This window comes from Bubalus bubalis, chromosome 3 (assembly GCF_019923935.1).
Source record: "Bubalus bubalis isolate 160015118507 breed Murrah chromosome 3, NDDB_SH_1, whole genome shotgun sequence".
NCBI classification, from domain to species: Eukaryota; Metazoa; Chordata; class Mammalia; order Artiodactyla; family Bovidae; genus Bubalus; species Bubalus bubalis.
In genome coordinates, this window is record NC_059159.1 from 32,535,457 (window position 1) to 32,553,764 (window position 18,308).

Genomic DNA, 18,308 nt, shown 5'->3' on the forward strand with positions numbered 1-18,308 from the left:
CCTTTTTCTCAACTTCTGCGGCAGTCTGCTTGGTGATCTCAAGGTTCTCCACCAGGGCCGTTTCTCCCAGGAAGTTCCCGGAGGCCGAGGAGAGGCGAGACAGCAGGTTGTCTTCCAATGTTTTGAGGGTGATTTTGAACCCATTCTGCTGCTTTGTGAGCTCTGACTGCAGTATCACATAAGGGAGAGTCAGGTATAGGAGCCCAGAGCATCCTGTTCTCCGGTAGGTCTGAATAGACAGAGGGTTATGGGGCCCCTGCCCTTAGCAAACTGGAGGTGGAACAGAGGAGTGCTCAGGACCACAAGCACGTCAGATCAGCTGAGGACTTGAACCCCAACTGCAGCCGTTACTAATCATGTGATCTTGAGCTGAATTCCCCTTTCACAGTAACCTTAGCTGGGTTAAACCTGGCCCTACACATAGCAGTGCTGTGCAAGGCTTAGCAGAATGCTGGGACATGGTCTAGTCATTAAATGGAAGTTATTTTAGGGAATAGCTAGAGGATGGGGTCAAGTTTTACTTCTCTGTCATAACTCTACTGTCCTCAAAAGGAATAGCTCTCCTTTGTGAAAAGTAAAAGTGTTGGTCGCTCAGTCATGTCTGACTCTTGGTGACCCAGTGGACTGTAGCCCGCCAGGCTCCTCTGTTCATGGGATTCTCCAGGCAAGAATACTGGAGTGGGTTACTATTCCTTTCTCTAAGGGATCTTTCTGACCCAGGGATTGAACCTGGGTTCCCTGCATTGCAGGCGCATTCTTTACCATCTGAGCCGCCAAGGAAGCCCTCATCAGTTATACTTCAATGCAAAGTAAAAAGCTTAAAGAAAACCCACATGCCTCAATCTGGCCTTATAACCAGGATTCACTCTTGACTCTTCTGGGAGTGCTCCATGCCAAAGGCTTATGCCACCTGCTTATAGAATCTTTTTCTGAACTTCCCAATTTAAATCAGCCCCCTGGCTGTCTAATATTCCCCTGCTATTACAATCCAGTCATATCTAAGGTGATGGGAAAAAGGACAGTACTCGCTCTACACAAAATTGTGTTCCCTCCCAATTCATATGTTGAAGCCCTAAGCCCCTGCCCCCCTACCGCCACACGACTGTATTGGAGATGGGGGTAACTAGAGAAGGAGGTAAGTAAGGTTAAATGAAGTCAGGAGGATGGGGTCCCTGTGGTGGGATCATTGCCCTTATAAGCAGAGACACCAGAGAGCTTGTTTGTGTGGACACAAGGAAGACGTCTGTGAATGCACAGTGAGACGGCAGCCACCTACAAGCCAGGAAGAGAGGTATCGCCAGAAACTGGACCCTGAACTCTGTCTTCCAGCTTCCAGACTGTGACAAAATAAATATCTGTTGTCCCAGCCACTCAGCCTCTGGTATTTTGTGATGGCAGCTCAAGCTGAGATGTTCCCCTAACACGGCTGAATCTATTTCTATTGCCCCTGCAGGAATGAATCCCATTTAGTTCTGGACATAGACACATGAACACTTGTGATGAGAGGTTCAAAAGTGTCTTGGACGGGACTGCGGTTTCTCCCAGCTGCCTTCCGCTTCCTGGTCTTCAGCCTGGTCTACCTTCTGCTTCCCAAGGGATGTTCCAGGGAACTGGTGTTGTTTCAGGAACATGATGTTGTTCTAGGAACATGGTGTTGGTGCTCCTCCAAGCTCCAAAAGAACCACACGCTCAATTTCTGAAGGAACAACCCCTACCCCCACACCCAGAGGAGGGTGCATGGCAGAGTCGGGTGGCAGAGCATCTTCCTCCTCCCTCCCTTGCTGGGTGGGCGCTCCTCCGAGCTCCAGAAGAACCACACGGCTCAATTTCTGAAGGAACACCCCCCACCCCCACACCCAGAGGAGGGTGCATGGCAGAGTCGGGTGGCAGAGCATCTTCCTCCTCCCTCCTTTGCTGGGTGGGCGCCTCACGTACCTTCAGCTGCTCCAGATCGGGTCTCTCCATGCTGACCACTGCAGCCAGCAGCTGGTCTTCCAGGCCTTCCCTGGTCACGGTGAAATTGATCAGGGTGGCCTGAGCTTGCAGCTCCGGTTGGTAGTGAGGGTTGGCCAGCTTGGTGTGAAGGATGAGTCGGAACCTGGGGTTATACTCACACTCTTTGTCTCCGATTTTAATGAACCTGGAACAAAGAGGCTCGTGTGAAGGTGGATGCCTTCCTGGGAGCTTTGGTTAGGGACAGAATCCGCGTGGGATTTTTTGCAAGGTCGTAGCAAATGATCGGAGAAGGCAATGGCACCCCACTCCAGTACTCTTGCCTGGAAAATCCCATGGACAGAGGAGCCTGGTAGGCTGCAGTCCATGGGGTCAGGAAGAGTCAGACACGACTGAGCGACTTCACTTTCACTTTTCACTTTCATGCATTGGAGAAGGAAATGGCAACCCACTCCAGTGCTCTTGCCTGGAGAATCCCAGGGATGGGGGAGCCTGGTGGGCTGCCGTCTCTGGGGTCGCACAGAGTCAGACACGACTAAAGCGACTCAGCAGCAGCAGCAAATGATATTGCCATACTCAGATGGACGGGCATGTCTAGACTGAGCTTTCACGCAGGGAACAGGGTGGAGGTTGACAGACCTTCTCCCATGGCCATTGTGTTTATTTTCTCAGGTAAGGCTGGAGGGAGAGCTATCCACTTAGTGGTGCACGTACATGGGAGCGCATTATAAAATGCTTCCAGCAGATGGCAGTAAAGCACTTGCAGGAAGGGGCACCTTAAGAGTTTGCAGAAAGGTGACTTGCGGGCTAGCAGTAGAGCTTACACTGTCTCGTGATTGGTGGAACATTACTTCTATGGGAGAAAATGCTTAGTTAAGTAATTAAGTGCCTCCTAAGGACATGCAAGGGTTCTTCCCTGGTGGCTCTGTGGTAAAGAATCTCCCTGTTAATGCAGGAGATGTGGGTTTGATCCCCAGGTCTGGAAGATCCCCTGGAGAAGGAAATGGCAACCCATTCCAGTATTCTTGCCAGGGAAATTCCATGGACAGAGGAGCCTGGCAGGTTACGGCCCACGGGGTCACAAAGAGTAGGATGTGACTTAGTGACTAAACAAGGACATGCAAAGGTGGCTTAAGGTCTGAGCAGTGGGTCCAACCAGTCCTTCCCGATAACTCTCACCCCCTCTCCTAAATGCCTGTAGCCCTTCCCTGTCTCTCTCTTCCTCCCCCTTCTCCTAGACCCTTACTAAGCCCTGATCAACTACTGGCACCCAAAGCAACAGGTACTCATCGAATCGACAAAGACCTGAGTTCTCAGAACTCAGACAGCTGGCTTAGATGAAATCCTTGTGGTTAAAATTCAGCCTGGGGCTTCCCTGGTGGCTCAGTGGTAAAGGATCAGCCTGCCAATGCAGGAGACATGGGTTTAATCCCTGATCCAGGAAGATCCCACATGCCGTGAAGCAACTGAGCCTGTGAGCCACAACTCTAGAGCCTGTGTTCTTGAGCCCAGGAGCTGCAACCCCTGAAGCCTGCAAGCCCTAGAGCCTGTATTCTACAGCAAGAGAAGCCCCCACAGTGAGAAGCCTGCACAAGCAGAGTAGCCCCGTTCACTTCAACTGGAGAAAGCTCAAGCAGCAAGCAAGACCCAGCACAGCCAAAATATAAAAATAAATACATTTATATATAAAAAAAGAGTCAGCCTGCTTTTCCATCATGTTCCCTCAAGTTCCTCCAGAGGAGTGTGCTGTGGTTGTTGGGAAGCAGGCCAGTGAGTTGGCTGATGGAAGTTCCTCAGGAAACTTTCTCTAGGACAGGAGGGTAGTTGGGTGTCCCTCTTTCGGAAGAATGAGGAGGTGCTTTGGGAGAGCTAGCTAGCTGGGAGAGGAGGCTCTAGGGAGAGCAGGTCTGTGCACGGTTCTACAGAGGCCACCGACCAGCCCCTTGGAAGGCCCACAGACAGCTGGGTCTCACCGTCCTTTCTTAATGACTTCTCTCCCCAGCAGGGGTCCTAGCACAGGATCGATGGACTCTTCCAGATTTTCAATCAGCACCATGTCCCCGGCTTCCACAGCACGCTCTACCGTCTGAAGGTAGCTGAGGAGAGAGTTGGGCAGGTGAGAGTGTGGCAAGCTGTGGATTTGAGGCAATTTAACAAGGCGGCTGTGGCCTCTGGAACACAGGCATCATCTTGGAGGCACAGCTCTCTGGGATGACTTCAGGGGCACATGTTTCTTTATTTAAAATGACATTTATGTGATCTTGCCCATCGAGAGATGAATAGAAAAAGAAGTTGTGGTACATCTACACAGTGGAATATTACTCAGCCATAAAAAGGAAGACATTTGTGTCAGTTCTAATGAGGTGGATGAACCAATAGCCTGTTACACAGAGTGAAGCAAGTCAGAGAGAAAAAAAACTAATATCATATATTAATGCATATATATGGACTTGAGAAAAATGGTACTGATGAACTAATTTGCAGGGCAGGAATAGAGATGGAGAGGTATAGGACAGACTTGTGGATGCAGTGGGGGAAGGGGAGGGTGGGAGGAATTGACAGAGCAGCACTGAAACATTTACATTACCATACGTAAAATAGATAGCCAGCGGGAAGGTGCTGTATAACACAGGGAACTCAACCAGATGCTCTGTGATAACCTAGGCGGGTGGGATGGGATGAGGGCTGGGAGGAAGGTTCAGGAGGAATGGGACATATGTGTATTTATGGCTGATTCACGTGGTTGTATGGCAGAAACCAACATAACACTGTGAAGCAATTATCTTCCAATTTAAAAAATGCTATTTATGTGATCTGTTTTTAGGAAAAGTAACAAGATGCAAAAAAGAACATGAAATTAACTGTAATCCTTGTGTCATTTACATTCTGGTGTTGAATGTTCATGTCTGGATATATGATATTTTCAAGTTTATTATTACTATTTCTATTTATCTTGTATTATTCATATTTTTATTTATGTCTGCATTTGTATTTATGTTTATTTATTATTTTATCCATGCAGCTCATTTAATTTACAACCTGGGTTTGGTACATCAAATGTATTGTAAATATTTTCCCATGTCATTACATATTCTTCTATAACAGTATTTATGTATTAGAATGTATTGATACACCTTAATTTACTTAACAATCAATTACCAAAAGCTAGTATATTTTTAATTTTTCAATGTTATGCAGAGTTTAATAAGCACATAAAAAACTGATTTTGCCTAGATAGATTTACAAGTTTGATGTGATTCAATTCACACAATAAATAACAATATAATTTTTTAAACCTTGACCAAAAATCTTAAAGTTAATCTAAAAGAAAACAATAAGAACAGTTTAAGAAATAAATAATGATGAAGAATAACAGGAGGGATTTACATTAGCTGATAATAAAATATTTTCTATAACTTGAACAATACAGATATGTAGAAAGAAGTCTTAAAGGATATCACAGACCAAAAGTTGAGAGTGCTGGAAAAAATGATGAATTATAGGGCTCATTTATTTATTTGGGTAACTTCAAATAAGTAAAATGACTCAGGCTTCCCTGGTGGCTCAGTGGTAAAGAATCCACCTGCCAATGGAGTTCGATCCCTCGGTCAGGAAGATTCCCCTAGAGAAGGAAGTGGCAAACTGCTCCAGTATTCTTGCCTGGGAAAATCCCATGGTCAGAGGAGCCTGGAGGGCTATAGACCATGGGGTCGCAAAGAGTCAGACACGACTTATCAACTAAACAACAACAACATCCCTTTTGCTGTATACCTGAAACTAACTCAACATTGTAAACTAGCTGTACTCCAATAAAAACAAAAATAAAAAGAAAGAAAAGCAGAGACTCAGCACCCAAGCATCTCTCGCTGAGACATTTCTTAAATTGAGAGGACAATCAGCAGAAAACTCCTGGGGGGACCAGCGGGGTAGAAACAATCTTCGGTGATTTAAAACCCGCTCATCACACTTTTCCCTTCTGCGTAGTTGGCAAAGTAGGAACTTCTGTGTGCAGACACCTACCCCTTCTGGCCGATCTGGGTGACCTGGAGGTCCTCGCCATACTTGTTCTTGATCCATTTGATGCCTTGTAGCTGAGGGTCCACCATGAGCGGCCAGCGCTCGCAGCTGAGGAGGATGGCGGCATTCTCCGTGGACATGCGGTCTGCAGGGAGGCCCTCATTCTGCCAGGTGGCCACGTCGGCATCATCCATCAGCATCCGCAGGGGGTCCAGGGTGGGGGTCACCGGGATTGGAACCTGGTGGGAAAGAAAGGGCACAGGCACTCAGAACGGAAGCAGGGGGTGGGGCACAGCTCACTCAAAAGACAGAACCCCTCTAAAAAGCAAGACCAAAATCTCCCTGAGGAGAGTTTTCCCGGCTGTGTGTTGCGGAGCATGTTTCCTCAGCGTCCTGATAGTCTTTTCTCTTGAGGGATGAACAGCAGCAGAAATTCCACCCTTGTCATCTTAGGTTCTTCGGTATATTTTCTAAGTCAAATGACTACCACAGATCAATCAGATAAAATCCAAGTGTGTTTGCTCAGTCGTGTCTGACTCTTAGCAACCCTTCGGACTAGCCCACCAGGTTCCTTTGTCCAAGGGATTTTTCAGGCAAGAATACTGGAGTGAGTTGCCATTTCCTCTTCCAGGGGAATCTTCCCAACCTAGGGATCAAACCTGAGTGTTCTTTGTCTCCTGCACTGCAGGTGGATTCGGTTCAGTGGTACAGAATCTGCCCGCCAGTGCAGGAGCCACAGGAGATGCAAGTTTGATCCCTGGGTCAGAAAGCTTCCCCTGGAGGAGGAAATGGCAACCCACTCCAGCATTCTTACCAGGATAAACTCATGGACAGAGGAGCCTGGCAGGCTGTAGTCCATGGGGCTGCAAAGAGTCAGATAGGACTGAGCAACCAAGTATCATTTGCATGTTAACAGCAGTCTCCATCCTCCTTACCCGTGTTAGCAGAGTCATTTCCTGTTGCATTTCTGTGCTTCACAGTCCCAGTCCCCACACCAGCACACACAGATCACCCTCTCCTCTCACTGGCATCACCACTTGCTGCCAATGCCCAGCTCACAAAGGACTGCGGACCCTCTCCTTTCTCCTGCTGCAGACCAACCCCCTCAACACAAGGCTGCTTGCAGGACCTTGTCCCGCAAACCTGTCCACTGTCCCTGTTGGGAACCCTACCTTTTCTTCTGCTTACCTCTTTCAGCTCATTTAATTCTTCTCAGAATAATCATTTTCATTAGAAACTTTTTTTTTTAATTGGGGTAAACTTCACATTCCTTAGCCATTTCAGAGTGCACAAATCAACGGCATTTAGTCGTTCACAATGCTGTGCAACCGTCAGCTCTGTCTCTTTCCAAAACATTTTCTTCACCCCAAAAGGAAACCGCATGTCTACGAGCAGTCACTCCCCATTCCCGGCTACCCCCAGGTCTTACAACCTCTAATCTGCTCTCTGTCTGTGTGGATTTACCTATTCTGGAGTTTTCACATAAACGGAATCATGCAATACGTGTGACCTTTTGTGTTGGCTGCAGAACGCTCTTGAGGTTCACTGTTATTAATATTAACCTCTCCATCCTTCTCTTCTCTGCAGTTTGTCCTCCCAGTTATCTCAGGAAAGCCTCTCCAGACCATCTCCTTTCCTTTTAATTATATCTGCTAAGAGTAGGAACGGCCAATTCTATACCTTCGAGCAGATCTCAAAGGGAAAACCAGACACTGGAGGTTCTTATCCTGGCATCAGAAATGTATTTCAATAGAATCGTTTTCCTTTGTAATCGTATTCATTCCATTTTACATGCTACAAAACATTACTGTGAGAAGGAATGCATCCGTTTTATCAGACTGCCAAAAGGGTCCATGGCACAAAAATACTTGAATCCCCAAAGCAGAGCCAGAAAACGCCTCATTAACCTGCTATTGCGCTCCTTGCCTTCATTTGTTCAGCTAATGGTTGTCCTTTCAACGATTTCCTTTCCACAAGTGTTCAAAGTGAATAAATAACAGCTTAATTTTTTGTTTATTTCCCAGTACTGTAACTGTTTTTTTTTTTTAATTTTTAAAAAAATTTAAACAATTTTTTGGCTGTGCCATGTGGCATGTGGGATTTTAGTTCCCCAACAAGGGATCAAGCCTGTGCCCCCTGCCTTGGAAGCGCAGAGTCTTAACTACTGGACCAGCAGGGAAATGCACTATAACAGTTTTTAAACTACTGTTCAGCAAATTATCAGGTGGTGGGATTTTATGAGCTGATCTGAGAAGCCAAGCATCACTAGACGGTCTGGGCTTTGTGTTCCAAGGAGACACCTATAAATGCATTCTGGAACACAACCCTAACTGTACGTGGTGATCCTTCTGTGCTCTCAGGCAGCTGCTTCTTATGACTCTCGTCTTGACCGCTGGACTAAGACCGTCCCGCCGACACCTGGGTACGGACTGTCTTCTGTGCCTCCTGCAAGTGGCATGTAGGACAGGGTGAAGACTCGGCAAGTATTTGTGGGTTGAGGACCATGAGTGATGTGAGAGTGTCGAGGGGCAACACACCCTGAGTCCTCTTCAGTTGGAAACTGGCATTTCCCCATCAGGTCATGTCAGCATGGAGGGAGAAGCTGGGAGTAAGAGCCACCTACTCACACTGAGAGCTGAGGACGTTTGACCAAAGCCAATGAACTGCCTTCATAGGGGTGTCTGTGGGTCACAGACACAGACGTGGTGCTCGGGGCGCAGTGACCAGGGGGCAGCATTTGGGGAAGGAGGCGTGCCCTCCACTGCTGCTCTTAAGTTTGGCACAAGAGCAGGAAGGTTGGAGGGAAATACAGGATGTGTTTGGTGCCTCGTGGGTTTAACAGTTTTGAGAAGAGTCAGGAGACCGCATGGAGGTGGTGGACCAGAGTTCCCACGCAGACCCCAGAAGGAGGACAGGCGCTGTCCCCAGGTGACCTGGAGGGCAGTGCATGGTGGTACATGGAAGTGTGGAAGGACATGGGTGCCCAGGTCTCCCTCCTGGATCCCGGAGGTCACTAGGGGATGCTCTGGAGGTGATGGGAGGAAGAACTCAGGAAGGGACTAGAAGATTTGGATTGTTACTGTCACGTGAGCTCACGAGTGATGTGGGCCAGACACACCTGCAGCTGGCTCAGGTAGGGCCTCCAAGCCGCGTCCAGGAGGCTCTGGCGGTACCGCTTTGTAAAGAAGCCCAGGTACGAGATGGAAGCTGCAGTGAGTAAAATGTCTCCACATAATTTCCTTTCCTGTTGTTTTAAGTTCTGCACAGCTTCTCCCCATCTCACGTTTTCAGAGGCCAGGCCTCCCACCTGCCATTTCGAAGAGCAGAGAGGGGAAGAAGGCATGTCATACCACGGGCCACAGAGCCACGATTCAGCCATGGAGAATGCACAGCACACGTTTCCCAGCAGGGGACTCAGGACATCATCTGTGTGGCCCTTGTGATCAATGCGGGTTTGCACCGGCCACAGCAAACACTGCAGCAAATGAGCCCCTGTTCTCTGTCCTGAACACGCTGGGCTGTGGAGAGACAGGGTCTGAATGCAGGCTTCAGGGCTCTGCCCTTGACAGGCATAGAGATGAACATGCCTGCCTCGAAGGGCCGTGAAGAGGACTTAGTGTGACTGCATGTGATCATCACTTGGGGTCATGTCTGGTACTCAAAACATAGCATAAAATCATGCACCTCTCCCTTCTCTTCAAATACTGAAGATACGAAAATCAAAGAAAATCAATTGCACTATAAATCACTCACAGAGGCTGGGATGGGCATGGTCATTAAGCCACAGATGCACAGAAACAAAGTCCCAAGACTGCAGAGCAGGGCCTGACTCTGCTGGCCCACGTCAGAGGCACCCTCTCTGGAGGAGAGACCGTCTCCCTATGGGAGGACTAAGAGGCGGGCTGTTCGGTGAAGCTTGGCTTCTGTGCTATGCACATGCATGCATGTTCAGTCGTGTCTGACTCTTTGCAACCCCATGGACTGTAGCCCAGCAGGCTCCTCTGTCCATGGGATTCTATAGCAAGAATACTGGAGTGGGTTGCCATTTCCTTCTCCAGGGGATCTTCCTGACCCAGGGATCGAATCCAGATCTCCTGCATTGCAGGCAGATTCTTTACCGCTTGAGTCACCTGGAAAGCCCTCTGTGCTCTGGTGTGATGACTGGTCGCTTTTTCTTCCTTGAAAGATGACATCCAAGGATGTCAGAGATGACAGACTTGAGGGACTTACCCCACCTGACCATCCTCACCCCGTCTTAGATCACACAGATAAAGATCAGAAAGTCCCAGCATCTTGTCAGAACCCCAAAGTCAGTGGAAGTGGGGGGGGGCTTCAGAGACCATCTGTTCTGGGTCCTAGAGAAGAGCCCCACCTTGCCTCCTGTGAGGACCAATGCAGAAAAGTCTCCAACCGGGCAGAGAGAGGCCAAGGGAAATTCTGGGAACCAGGAAGGGGAGTGAACAGATGACAGGCCGGAAGGGAGGTCCTGACTGCCTCCCGCCCATCTGTGGAGGAGCTGCCTCTACACCCCACCATTCAGTGAGGTTGGGGGTCTCAGAGCTGTGCAGCAGCAGGTTCAACACACAAGGGCTCAGACACACCTGAGGCTTGACCTCCCATCACTGGAGTGCAACTGGTTCAGTGATGGTTATGACTCATCTGTCCCTGAACTGGAAAACCTGGCTTTGTTATATACATAAATGGTGGCTGGAATAGACGTGTATGAAAAGGGATTGATTCCACTTCCTTTCACTGGTGAGGGAGCTGCTGTAAGTGCCCTCCATAAAGAGATATCATGTCCAGTGGGCACTGCTTTGCAGGCTCTGAGCTGATGATTCACGATGAGAAATGTAAGCCACAGGGGTTGAAAATGGCTACAAATCCTGTGATTCTCTTCTTGTCAGGGGCTGGGGCCTGTGGTCCCTCTCCCCAGACCTGACATTGCTTTGACTAGTAGAATGCAAGGAAGGATGCTGTGCTGGCTTTTGGTCCCAGGCCTCAAGAGAACGGAACCTTCTACTTTCTGTCTTTGGGACACTTGCTCTTGGAGCCCTGAGTGGCCATGTAGGTGACTACCCTGCTGGAGAGACCAAGGTCATGGGTGGCCATGCTCCGAGTCAGCTGTCTGTCTGGCTCCTTTCTGCTTCTGTCTCAGCGCCTCATCCTGTCCACAGGGAAGAATGCCTGGGTTTGCCTATCAAAGGCTCGGTTTGTCTTCAACGATTCCCATGGCCATTGCAGGTACAGGTAAGCATGTCATGCCTCTTGAAAGCTGCCTGATGGATCCCACACCCCTTCCTCCCAACCATCCCTATAGGAAATCTCCTTTGACCAGATCAGGGTGTGCATTCATACTTTCCCCAGGAGTCAGCCTCTGCAGCCTGGAGCATTTTAATATTTCTTGCCACTATTGTCAAAGTGGGGCTCAGCTGTGTTCATATACTATGTACCTCTGAGGCACCCAACAAGCTCAGCTTGTATAATTAAATCCCCCCTCTTCCCCCGCCCCGTCCCTGGAGGCTCACACTTACCAGGCGGTTTGCAAGGGAGATGGTGCCTGCGGTCGCTTCAGCTTCTTGCTGACATTTGAGTTTGTCGGCTGTTGCCTTCTCAAACTTGGCCGTGAGTTTGGCCAGGTTCTCATTAAGGTGCTATTGATGAAGGAACGCAAGGTCTGTCAGTAATTCCAGTCCTTCAGAGATAAGGGTCCACGTGCAGGGAGTTTTTAAAGAAGCCCCGTGCTCCCCGGAAGAAGTTGTGAGGGACTGGGGAAATGGGCAGGGAAGGGAAGGAAGGCAAGCTGGGGGGCTCTCGGGCAGATCCCCGTGGGAGTCCAAAGGGTCCTGATCCAAGCGAGAGAACCCAACTTTCATGTCTCTCACCCAGTCAATGGTCCAGGAGCAGAAGGGGGTGATGGACCAGGAGAAATGAAATGAAATGTTGGTTGCTAAGTTGTGTCTGACTCTTTGTGACCCCAGGGACTGCAGCCCACCAGACTCCTCTGTCTATGGACTTTTCCAGGCAAGAATACTGGAGTGGGTTCTCCAAGGGATCTTCTTGACCCAAGGAATGGACCAGGAGAGATAGACTTAAATTCTGTTTCTCTCTGTACTGGGGAAAATGGGTTCCAGTACTCTGAGAAAAAAGTGAAAGCGCTGCTTTGCTTTTAGAAGCAGAAGCTCACTGGAGCCTGGGGAGGCCTGGAAATGGACAGAAGGATCCCAGGATCGGGGGTGGGGGTGCAGGGAGGAGCCAGACTGTCTGCTGCAGTTGGTTTGCAGGTTGGAGTTGGTCTGCAACCTGGGTCCTCTCCTTGTTTCAAGGTCTCAAGAGTATAAGACGACTTCACCTAACCTCCTCCATTCTCTCCAATTATACCAAAATAGAGGAACATTTTTTTTAAAGACATGGTTCTCAGTTTTTCTAAATGCATTAAGAATTTAGAATGTAAGTGCACAGTTTTTGTTGACCCTACTATGCCTGTTTGCATCCGCAAAGCCACCTAGTTGCATAGAAGACACCTCCAGATAAGTCTCGCATCTGTGTCACAGTAGGGCTTCAGGCTGCTCTGTCCATCATCACCAAGTTACAAGAGGAAGAAATGAAGAGCCAACCTTATACAGCCAAGCAGCTTAACCGGGAGGTGGTGAGGCATCCAGTTAATGGTGGCAGGCTGGCCACATTCTTCTGCCTCCTCTTCTTCCCAAGACTTCTCTAACATGATCATGAGTGAAAGTCGTTCAGTCATGTCTGACTCTTTGTGACCCCATGAACTGTAGCCTGCCAGTCTCCTTGGTCCATAGAATTCTCCAGGCAGGAATACTGGAGTGGGTTGCCATTTCCTTCTCCAGGGGATCTTCCCAACCCAGGGACTGAACCTGGGTCTCCCACATTGCAGCCAGACTTTTTACCGATTGAGCCACAAGGGAATAAATTCAAGGGAAGGATTAAAACATGAACTGGAGGAAATGTAGACAGTGTAAGAAAATATAAAGTGAAAAAAAAAAAAGAAAGTAGAGGACCCATCAGAAGTTTCAATGGGCTTCCCTGGTGGCTCAGACTGTTAAGAATCTGCCTGTAATGCAGATTTGATCTGAGTTTTATCCTTGGGTTGGGAAGATTCCCTGCAGAAGGGAATGGCTACTCATTCCAGTATTCTTGCCTGAAGAATCCATGGACAGAGGAGTCTGGTGGGCTACAGTCCACGGGGTCGCAGAGTTGGACACAACTGAAGTGACTTTCACTTTCTTTACTTTGAGAAGTTCCGATATCGAATCAATATGCATTTCAGGAAATAAGGTTATAAAAGAAACAGAAGAGAGACTACAAATCATCTTGTGGAACTGAAGAAAATAAGTCTCTACAGGCCAAGCACAAAGAATAAAAAAAGAATGACAGCTAAGTACACCAATGTAATGTTTCAGACACCGAGAATAAAGAAAAAAAAATCGAAAGACTTCCAGAAAGGCAGAAACACAGTGCATCCACAAAGGAATGGGACCCTGACTGTTCATCAGACTTCTCACCAGACCAAAAGATAAAGCACTCAGTGTTCTAAGAGGAAAGTATTAGCATCAGAATTTAAAACTCAGTGAAACTGTCAATTCAGTTTAGAAACAGAAAGATATGTCCAGACCAGAATATTAGATAATTTATCTCTTATGTAACATTTCTGAAAAAGTTATTTATGAATGAGCCAAAGCAAAACAAGAGAAGAAATCAAGAAAGAAGCCATGGGGTCCAGAAGTCTTTGGAGTGAGCCCGAGAGAGCGGTGAATGTGATTACTCTCCATCACTAGAGCTTTGAGTTGGAAACAAGAGAGAAAGGTCTTGGGAACAAAGGCAGGCTCAGTAGAACACTGGAGTGGATGGAGATTTAATTTTTTTTTTAAGATTTTTTTTAATGTGAACCATTTTTTAAAATTCTTTATTCAATTTGTTACCATATTTCTTTTTAAAAAAAAAAGTTGTTTTTTTTTTTTTTTTTTTGGCCACAAGGCATGTGAGATCTTAGCTCTCTGACCAGGAATGGAACCTGTACACTCTGCGTTGGAAAGTGAAGTCTTAATGACTGACCACCAGGGAAGGACCTAGAGAGGTTTTTATTTTTTTCCCCCAAAGGAACTAATTGAAAGAGAGAGAGAAAAGGAGAAAGTAGAAATTCCCGGGGGAAAGGTATTTTAAAAAGGAAATGTAATTGTACTTTGATCTGCTATGAACAATATAGACAGATTCATAGAATATAAATATAATTTACTGTTCTTTCAGTTTTTTGAATCAGTCAATGGCAAGTGCCTGGGACAACTGATTTTGGTTACAATGTAGGGATTTTCAGTGTTGTGATTCAAAAACCAAATAACGATAAGTAATGATAAGGGAAGTGGGAGGTAGGAGGGAGGTGGGTGAGCTAAAGGCAAGAGCACTAACTCCATCTTGAACATGAGAGCTCCAAGAAAGTGGCCTCTATGTGATTGAACAAGGAATTGAGGTCACGTCGGTGAAAAAGAGTCACTGTAATGAGATAGGAGATGATTGTTGTCCAGCCTCCTGGAGCAGAAAGTCAACTGTCTAAAGAAGATACATGACAAATGGATGCTGCACAGCACTTAGACAGGGCTCAGGAATTCAGATGCGCAGAATAGGAAGATGGTGCAAACTAGCCAGATGAGTCTAATGTTAAAAGAAATAGGGGCTGGTGGGGACTGTGATAAAATGCAGCAAAACTGCCTGCTCGAGTGGGAAGCCACTGCTTAAGGCCAGAGTCAGTCAGTGATATTCAGGAATCTTGTGATTGTTATAAAACTGGCCAGAAATCAAGTTTTTTTGTTTTAAATACTGGCCACCAGTTAAATCATTTCCAAGCAGTATGTGCAGGACAGATAAAAGACATTTAAGCCATTGGGTTGCAAGCTCTGAGTGGCATCAACAATCAGTTCAGCTCAGTTCAGTTCAGTTCAGTTGCTCAGTCATGTCCAACTCTTTGTAACCCCATGGACTGCAGCACTCCAGGCTTCCCTGTCCTCCACTGTCTCCTGAAGCTTACTCAAACTCATGTCCATTGAGTCTGTGATGCCATCCAACCACCTCATCCTCTCATCCCCTTCTCCTCCTGCCTTCAATCTTTCCCAGCATCAGGTCTTTTCCAACAAGTCAGTTCTTCCAATGAGCATTAGCTGGCCAAAATATTGGAGCTTCAGCTTCAGCATCAGTCCTTCCAATGAATATTTAGGACTGATTTCCTTTAGGATGGACTGGTCTGATCTCCTTGCAGTCCAAGGAACTCTCAAGAGTCTTCTCAAACACCACAGTTCAAAAGCATCAATTCTTTGGCACTCAGCTTTCTTTATGGCTCAATAATCAGTAGAAACAGACAAAAGAATGAAAAGGTCAGGAGACTGTCATTACTCACTCGAAGCTCTTCTCTGCTCTCTGTTATTTTACTTAATGAGTGAGTAAATGCCCAGTGAAGATGCCTTCCTTGTTTTTACTGCTATTATTTTTTTAATCTGTCACGTTCATATGTGTTTGTGACAGAAAAAAAGAAAATACAGATAAACAAAAAACATCCAAAATCTACTACTTGGAGATAACCATCACTATTCATATTGGTGTGTATTTTAATTATCTGTGTAGTTGCTAATTTGTGTATGACTCTTTGCAACCGCATGGACTGTAGCCTGCCAGGCTCCCCTGTCCATGGGATTCTCCAGGCAAGAATACTGGAGTGGGTTGCAATTTCCTCCTCCAGGGATTTTAATTATATATATAATCAAATTGAAATTACCTTGTAGAATGTGTTCTGAAAGATGCCTTTTTTTTTTTTTGCTTTATGCATCATGAGTATAAAATTCTTGGTACAGCAGAAATGAATACAACATTATAAAGAAACTATACTCTGATTAAAAAATTCTTTACTTGGAATTATGCTAAAATCCTAAAAACAGGCATCCTCTTCTTGGTGAAGGGGGGATGCAACTGAAGAGGGCTGGCTGTGGCCTCAGTGACACAGAGGGAGGCACTTTCCTGCCTGGGTGGGCATCCATATGCGCAATGGGTATCAGTCCACCCTCCTGTTATTAGTAGGTGAGTGTCATGCCTATGTTGATAGGCATGTGGATGAGCAAGGATGGAGAGGAGGTTGTTCAAAGCGAGAAGGCATCTTTTTAATTTCAAAAAATATTTTGGCAGAAGAGAAGTGCCTTCCTAAGGTAGCCAAGTATTTTAAAAATATTCTGATTGCTTTCACAGGTTGAATGAGCCCATCATGTGCGTGTTGGCTAACTGAATAGGTATAAACATTTTGAAAACATTCCTTTCGCACCAAATGTTCCTTTCATTAAAATAACTTGATTAAGAGAGGGAGAGCTTTGAAAATGTAGTTCCTGTAACACTTTTCTGAGAGAGACTGAAAAATATGAAAATGATCAGAAGGTCTTTTCCCCCCTAGAAGCAGTCAACAGGGTGGTAGAATGTTTTGCTCTTGGTGTTCTTTCAAGAGGGCCGTTGTGAGGTTGATTATCAGTAATCTGGCTCGTGAATATCCGGGAGCAAACATACTGGGAGATTCTTTGCTTTGCCAAAGCATCTCTTTTTTATAGAGAGTCTGGTTGCAAGGGTCTTTGAACTGGAGTCTTTAGCTGAGGAATTTAATCTATGGATCAACAATCCTGTGAAACTTGAAGCATGAAGCATGTCTGCAATCTTGCTTTTCATAATTTGTAAAACCCTTTTTATCATCATGAGAAATGTACAGTAAGAATTTTATCTGCCTAGAATGCACATGTAGAAATGAAAGATCCAGGGAAAGTTGCGGCTTGAGCTTGACCTTGGTGGTGACCAGGGCGTGAACACAGACATGATGACACATGCAGCTGATGGAGAAGCAGGTGGAGGTAATGCAGGGTCAGGAGTCACAGCAGCCCTGGTGGTGGCAGTGGCTCCCTGTGTCCCTGTGCGCTGGGCTCCGGGCTTCTGTTCTACCTGCTTCTCTCCTTTGATCCTCACGGCAAACTCACAAAGTGGGGGCTATTCAGTTCAGTTCAGTTCAGTTCAGTCGCTCAGTCGTGTCCGACTCTTTGCTACCCCATGGACTGCAGCATGCCAGGCCTCCCTGTCCATCACCAACTCCTGGAGTTCACTCAGACTCACGTCCATCAAGTTGGTGATGTCATCCAGCCATCTCATCCTCTATCGTCCGCTTCTCCTCCTGCCCCCAATCCCTCCCAGCATCAGAGTCTTTTCCAATGAGTCAACTCTTCGCATGAGGTGGCCAAAGTACTGGAGTTTCAGCTTTAGCATCATTCCTTCCAAAGAAATCCCAGGCCTGATCTCCTTCAGAATGGACTGGTTGGATCTCCTTGCAGTCCAAGGGACTCTCAAGAGTCTTCTCCAACACCACAGTTCAAAAGCATCAATTCTTCGGCGCTCAGCCTTCTTCACAGTCCAACTCTCACATCCATACATGACCACTGGAAAAACCATAGCCTTGACTAGATGGACCTTTGTTGGCAAAGTAATGTCTCTGCTTTTCAATATGCTATCTAGGTTGGTCATAACTTTTCTTCCAAGGAGTGTCTTTTAATTTCATGGCTGCAGTCACCATCTGCAGTGATTTTGGAGCTATTACTGTGTCCATTTTATGTCAGGAAGCTGAAGTTTGGGCACTTGAAAGCCCTTTCTATATGTCACCCACTGGTGAACAGTGCAGGGTGGATTGGAAGGGGTTTTAGCTGCCGTGTCATTCCGCAGGATTCTGATTTCCACCTCTCACATTGGCGATACCCATTGTAATGGCTTCCCAGGTGGCGCAGTGTTAAAGAATCTGCCTGCTGATGCAGGAGATGCAGGTTTAATTCCTAGCCTGGGAAGATCCCCTGGAGGAGGAAATGGCAACCTACTCCAGTATTCTTGCCTGGAGCATCCCATGGACAGAGAAGCCTAGCGGGCTACAGTCCATGGGGTCGTAAAGAGTCAGACAAGACTGAACGTGAACACATGTCATTTTAATGGCAAAGGTGAAGTTCAAGGGGAATCTGTCTTAAATAGGGGTGAATCCAAGGTCACCTCCATCCCCCAATCCTGGGTGAGGGACGTACAACAAAAATATCAATAAGAGGCTAATAATTATATATTTATGGCCAAGGGACCACCTCCACCCCAAACCACAACATGCTAGACTGCTCTTACAGACTTCTATAAGGCATGCAGGTGGCATAACACATCCCACAGACCCACATGTCCACAGCAATGAGAGCAAGGGGGCGGACAGTGGGCAGAATGGAAGATCCTGATGCACGAGGTGGGGAAAGGTGGTGAAAAACTATGTCTCAGAGAGGAAA

The 18,308-nt window shown here is 46.8% G+C and overlaps 1 protein-coding gene across 9 annotated transcripts in view; it reads right to left on the reverse strand.

The window, feature by feature from the left end:
- DNAH9 (dynein axonemal heavy chain 9) overlaps window positions 1-18,308 on the reverse strand; it is a 284,870-nt gene that overhangs the window by 54,247 nt on the left and 212,315 nt on the right. For all 9 annotated transcript variants that reach the window (XM_045164838.1, XM_045164842.1, XM_045164840.1 and 6 more), the window contains 6 exons: window positions 11,502-11,621; window positions 9,089-9,277; window positions 5,974-6,209; window positions 3,927-4,049; window positions 1,936-2,140; window positions 2-166 (listed from right to left, as the gene is read on the reverse strand). In XM_045164838.1, coding sequence (XP_045020773.1) covers window positions 2-166; window positions 1,936-2,140; window positions 3,927-4,049; window positions 5,974-6,209; window positions 9,089-9,277; window positions 11,502-11,621 — 1,038 coding nt within the window. The remainder of the gene's footprint in view (window position 1; window positions 167-1,935; window positions 2,141-3,926; window positions 4,050-5,973; window positions 6,210-9,088; window positions 9,278-11,501; window positions 11,622-18,308) is intronic.